Source organism: Lathamus discolor, chromosome 4 (genome assembly GCF_037157495.1).
Source record: "Lathamus discolor isolate bLatDis1 chromosome 4, bLatDis1.hap1, whole genome shotgun sequence".
In the NCBI taxonomy this organism is placed as follows: domain Eukaryota; kingdom Metazoa; phylum Chordata; class Aves; order Psittaciformes; family Psittacidae; genus Lathamus; species Lathamus discolor.
Genome location: NC_088887.1, coordinates 44260708 through 44267099, shown reverse-complemented (window position 1 = coordinate 44267099; position 6392 = coordinate 44260708). Strand labels below are relative to the sequence as shown.

Genomic DNA, 6392 nt, shown 5'->3' with positions numbered 1-6392 from the left:
ACTTTTTTCATTGACATTCCATAAATGGCAAAGTTAAGGTTAACAATATAAATAGGGGTGCTGAGGATTATGAAAGGGGAACCCATGCAATTAAAAAAAATGGCTTACAGAACCTGATACCATAATAGACAGAATATTTATTTAACTTGCAGTAAATTGACACACCTCTAGACAGAGACAATTATGACTGACTGTAAAACATCTGACAGAACCAATTATGACTGACTGTTGTTTGCTACCTTTGCGCAGAAATAAATGAAACACAGATATTTGGAACAGAGACTGCTGCCTGTGTGTCTAAGTTCGCTGTAATTAAAATACAATAACCAGTAGGCGATGTAAAAAATTCAGTAGCTAATTTGGTATGTTCTTTAACTCTTTAAAAGTGTGAGAGAGACACATAAAGGGTATTCCACAGCCTTTTTCGTGCCTTCCTAGACAAACCAACCAAGCCATTTTGGCACTATGTTCATAGGCACCTACGTTGTTTCTCACGTACCCGGTGCAGGTACACGGACACAAATACAAAAAAATGTGAATATATTTTTACTTCTCACTCTGAAGAGCAGGCTATCAACAGGATAATCAGGGGAGAGCATTTAATAATATGACACAATTTGATGGTACAATCAGTAGGATAAGAACCACAAGACTTTCATGGAATCATGTCTTTGGGAATCCAGGAACAAAAGTTCTTGATCCTGACCATCATGTTATTTAGTGTCATTTTAATAGGAAAGAAGGGCAATTGCAGTAAATGGAAAAATGGGAAACATATGACCAGGTATAGATAACCTCCAAATATTTCCATCCTTGCTTCCAGCTATCAGTACAACAGTATGGGGTAAATGGATTTCAGGTTATCTCTTAATTTATTTTTTTTCCCCTCCAAGAATATAAAAATATACCTAAGTAGCTAAACAGACTTGGATGGGGTGCTGAATTTGACAGGGACACAGGGACATCCAGAAGTTCAGCCTGGTTTGTGAAGGGAACAAGGGAGCAGTTATGTTGGGGGGGCAGTCTTGGTGATATGTTTCTAAAATCTTTATGAGAGTCAGTGATTTATTAACTTTGGAGAATATAGTACCTGAATTTTGATTCTGTACAGTCAGAAGCACATCCTCCCTTTCTCCCCCCCCCCCCCCTTTTTTTTTTTTTGTTTTGGGGTTTTTTTTGTTCGATTTCTGTTAAAATAATTTTATTTTTCATTTGTATATTTGTTTTGGTAGTATCTTTTGTATGCTGTGCATGCGTATAAGTATACCTCTTTAGGTATAGCCGTGTATGCATTCTGCAACAGTGATAGCCTTAAAAGATTTGCTTGCTACTGAACTCGGATATTATTGAAACAATGATGGGTGATAATAGGTGTAGAACTATTTTGGAATGTGACTGAGTACTGAAAGGCAATTTCAGTTTGTATAGCTTCGTTTCCAGAAGGCCTTAGGTGCATTATTGATTAAATTCTCATTTAGGAAGAAAGTAGGAGCTTTTACATGCATCTCTAAGTTGGATGGTATGGTAACTCGAAGGTATTGACTGGCAGTGTGATATACGACGGTCACAGATGTCTTTTACTCAGAGGAGCAGAGTGATGCTGGTTGTCATTCTTACTCTGCTGTGTGGCAGCGTAAATAGTCCCCTTTCTAACCAACCTGGTGGGAAAAGTCAATATCCCATCAGCAAAGGAGGTAAACACATCAGGAGCTGTGTCCTCTCTCATCTTCCCCTGCTCTGTATTACTACAGTTCTTTAAATCTCTTCTCCCCAGTCATCAGATGCACTTGTGTCATTCAAATGCATGGTGTGGCTGTGCTGCAGACACAGCCGCTGCCTGCCTCTCCTCCCGGAGCTCCCGGCTCCCATTCTCTTATAATTGAAACTTAAAATTGGCCTCATTACTTCAACGAGGCCCCTCATATTTCTCCTTTTTTTTTTCATCCCACCCTTTCCTGCTTGCCTCTACGAGGGTAATTGCATCTAAGAAATGTTTGAAGCGTACTGTCAGAAAGGTTATCGCACATAATTGAAGTTAAGATTTAATGGCGGGGGGGAGCTAGGCGCTCCATTAGCGGGATGGCTGGAGCCTGCATTGGAGCTGTACACGGGCCTCTGTTCTTGTTCTAATTTTTCAGTCCCGGTTTATTGTTTGCCTGATCGTTCTCATGATTAATGTGCATGCCTGTTCTGTTCACATGTGCCAGCTGTTTCTCCCCATTGATACATTTCACCTTGGTCCTTCCTGAGCTCCAGGAAGCTTTAAACTATTTTAGCCTAGTTTGGAACTACAAAGATGGTATATTCCACCGTTCCTTGGTATAAAGAGTGTGGTGTTGCTAACGTGAGCAGTGGCAAGTGAACCCACTGACATACATCATTTATCTTGGAAATGCATAAACTAGTTAGTGCTGAATTTGTGGCAAAGTAGGTTTGGTGGTTTTATGGATCTGGTTATTGCAGTTTTCAATGTTTGTCTAATTAAACCCCACATTTAAATAATTTCAGGATCATTAAACGTGTTTATGCTGTAGTGACTTCAGTCTGTTAATGAACAGATTCTTGTAATCAAAGTTTTTATTGTATTGGCGGCGTAGCTTAAGGAAATCTGAATTTTGTCAAAAGACCTGAGTCCATTACTGTCTGAGTAATGGTGAGAGTGTGGTATCTTTAATTATGCATCTTCCGCTGTGTGCTTACTGCCCAAAGTTGGCAACATAAATACCTGAATCTGAATATGACAGCACAATACCTACCTTCATCACAAGGATGCATGAAAGGTGCTTACCAAAGTGCTTTTAATCAACATATTCAGTTACTCAAACCGGCATCATTAATTTAAATTTTAATTTAATTTTTGAAGATTTGATAGCATCATGCAGAGCAATTGAGTTCAGTGGAACTTTGTGAAGAACATGGAAAACCTAAGCAGGTGGCAACTGCTCAGAAAAATGTTGCTGTTTGTATTGTATCCAGTAGCTGATCTTTTGAGCTCATCTTTAAACATCTGAAGCTCAACAAAAAATAGCTATAAATCCTCAGGGAGGAGGAATTCAGAAACACCAAAATTGTAATAGCTGTCTGTGTTCCTGTGCCCCCCTTCCCTGTAATCTTCTCATGTCCTTGCCATGGCTGCTGAGACAAAGGTGTGTCCCATGGGACGTCTTTATCTCGGTCATGTTGCAGGAGTCACTGCAAAAGAGTCACTTCTTCCCTCACACAGGTGGGCTCAAAAAACCAGCATGCCCTTCTCCTCCAGACCCTTCTCTTAAAGACACTCCGCTTCTTTAGAGACAACTGTTTTTTCATCTCAACTTGTGCTGTGTAGGAAAAGCCGTTCAAGAGGGGATGGAGGCTCCTTTGTTACAAGTTCAAAGCGTGAGGAGGGCAGTACCAATGTTGTGAAGGTGACAGGAAGAAATGAGACAACAGCTTTTAGGCACAGCTGATGAGCAGCAGAAGGATTGTGTTGGTTGCTCACAAGACACACGCTTGCGTTGTGCCTAAATGGCTTGAAAGCTTGACCTTTAGGTACCTGTGCCATCTTCTTGTAATTCTGCTTGACCTGGAGTCCCTCCAGCCTAACAGGGAGGAAACTCTCTGGGAGGGCACCTCCTTTTGCAGCATATTCTTCTTGTGTGCTCAGTAGTGCACTGTCCAGCGGTGCATGTTCCAAGGTGTAACTGCAGACACAGGCTTTTGGGTAGGAACTCGTGTTTCTAGAACATGGAGCTGGTTGGAAAGGAGGAGCACAATTTCACCAGATCTGCATCAAGCTGGCATTGATGTATATCAGTATTTCACCCTTTTGGTCTTTGTCCACAGCCTTTGTAAAGCAAAAGCCAGACAACCACCCAAACAAAATCCGTGGATTTTTTTTTTTTTTGATGGCGTAAAATTTAACAACAAAAATAGAACAGTTTGGGTGTCACTGCAGGACACACGAGCGTGAGTTTGCACACACACAGACATGCAGGCGAATAAATGTATTGCATTCCAGACATTTCTTCACAGGTATTATTGGTGAAGCATTTGGGAATGGCTCTCTTCATTCATGCATCAGGTGAACGTGATGTCTTCTGGTTGAGATACCAGGCATCCTCTCTGGTTTAGGGTAGGATAGCATGGAATTGCCCTGTTTGTTCTACTGCCCTGTTCCTTCCAATGACTCTATAGTGCTGAACATCACGATTTCCATCCTGCACACAAAATGCATGTGAGAACACACAAGACGTGTAGTAAGTTTGTCCCAAGTTGTGCCAGTATTTGCAGCAGTGGGAATGAGAGAAGTGAAGCATGGTTTCCTTCACTTCTGAAGCCAAACTTGGGCGGCATCTTTCCCTACTTCAGACCCCCACAATCTCTGCATAGGTCTCACCAAGTTAAGGCACATTATAAATGAGATCCTTTCAGAGCCAACCCTGCCATCGCTTATTTTCCCTGCTGTGACTTAGTGAACCCCCATTTCATTCTAGCTGGGTGACATGGCTGGGCAAGTGGTGCTTCTTGCCAGCTGCAGGCAGGAGCCGCTGCACCCATACTGTTGGGGCTGAGGGGGCAGGTTCACCATGGCCTCTCACTGGCTGGTACGGTGCAGTACAGGGAGAAGCAGGGGGAAGGCACCAGAATTTGGAAGAGCTTGCTTGTGAATGTCATTTTTGCTAGCCTCAGCACTCACCTTGTATTTTAAAATACCATGACTTGTAGTAGCAGTGAATAGAAAAGTACTGACTTTCTGTGGTCATTTAATCCTTCTCTGCTTTTTCTCTTTGTTCTATCAGAGTATTTGAAGAAGAAGCCACTCAGGAGGGAAGTCCTTGAGGCCTACAAAAAACTGAAGAGTACCATAGACAAATGTCTGTCCACGAGTGGCTACTCAGAAGTGAACCTCGGCAAACTCTTCACCATCAGCATAGGAAGATCTGTGGGAGAGTCCAATAATGAAAGACAGTGATTGATTAAAAATGGAGGGAAGCAAGAGGCTAGTTCCTGTTTAACAGTCGTGATCTGTAAAGCAATAGTCTATTTCAGTGTGCACAATGATGTTTTAATAATCTTGTCTCTTCAGAGGAGGAAAAATGGAAGATGAGAGTGGGACTTGTGAGTCATGTGGACACAAAATACTCGAGGTGGTTTTACCTTCTGTTTTCCTCTTCATTGAGAAGCCAGGGTTATTAAAAAGGGAGCAGTTGAGTTTGGCAGTATATTTTGTTGTGTATGTAGACCTGTGAGGGAAAAGGGGTGGGGGAATTGCTGCTTTAATTGGATAATTCCCAGTGAGAGTTGCTGGAATGTAAGTGATCCTAGACTTTGCTCCAGGGTATTTAGTAGAGGTGCTCTCAGGAAGAGAGGTTAGTTGAGGTCTCAGTAGGAGCACTAATGTTTTGCCTTTTCACAGTTTATCTTCTTCCTGATCATAAACATACCAATTAAAAACAATACCAAACCTACATGCCTTTAGATGTCCTAACACCTTCTGAACAGAGGTAGGGACAGTTTGCTTTCAAATTTATTAAAAGTAATGACTGAAACCTGGAGGTGCTAAAAATAGGGACCATCTTTCCAAGTCTTTAAGTGTTGTATTTTGCTGCGTTGGAACCTTCTGTCTGTGTGTAAAGACATGCACATGTACAAACCCCTTTTCATACATATGCAGGATATAACTGTATTTAATTTCCTTCCATGCAAAGGATTTGAAAGTAAGCAACCCATAGGGAAAAACATGTTTGTGATGGCATTGTAACCAGTAATGGGGGAAAGGAGAACAGAGAATCATTGTTGCTGTTCTGTAATACTGTATTGGAGTTTCTAAGGTTTTTATAAACAACTTGTATTTTTCACTTTTAATGACATGACAAGCAGATCTGACAAGAAAGGAGCATAAATTTGGGTCCGTGCCTTTGTATGCAGAATATTGTTGTGCTTGCTGTTAAGTTTGCAATGTGATATATTCTTGTAAGGTTATAAAAACTTTTCTATCTTCTACAGTATAACATGTAAAATTTTCTTAATACTTGAAGGAAAAAATAATAAAGTTTTCTAGTAAAAGAGCCTCTGTCTCTATCATCTGACTGCTGAAAGGACACCAGGCTGCGTCGGGTTGCTCCAGACTTTTCCTGCTTTTACAGAAGTGCTCGTGTGTCCATTGATGGTCGGCTGTTAGCAAAGGGAGCTTGAAGAAGAAAAAGTGAGAGATCAGCACAAACATGTTGCTCACCAGAGGGATATATGTGTCTGTGTTGAAGTATTTTATGATGTTCATTTGTCCCTACAGTTACATCAGAAGACGCTGTGTGTCAGTACAAGTAATGCCTAAATACACAGTCGTCTTTTGAGCAACTTTTGGGGCTTAGTTCATTTTTAGTCACGCTGAGTCACATTACATGAGAAAT

General features: G+C 41.2%; 1 protein-coding gene across 1 annotated transcript in view; it reads left to right on the top strand.

Moving 5' to 3' along the window:
* The window catches only part of POLA1 (DNA polymerase alpha 1, catalytic subunit), a 195462-nt gene extending 189411 nt beyond the window's left edge, over positions 1-6051 (top strand). The window contains exon 37 of the mRNA XM_065677248.1: positions 4782-6051. Coding sequence (XP_065533320.1) covers positions 4782-4954 — 173 coding nt within the window. The 3' untranslated portion in view covers positions 4955-6051. The remainder of the gene's footprint in view (positions 1-4781) is intronic.
* The last annotated feature ends 341 nt before the right edge of the window (positions 6052-6392 follow it).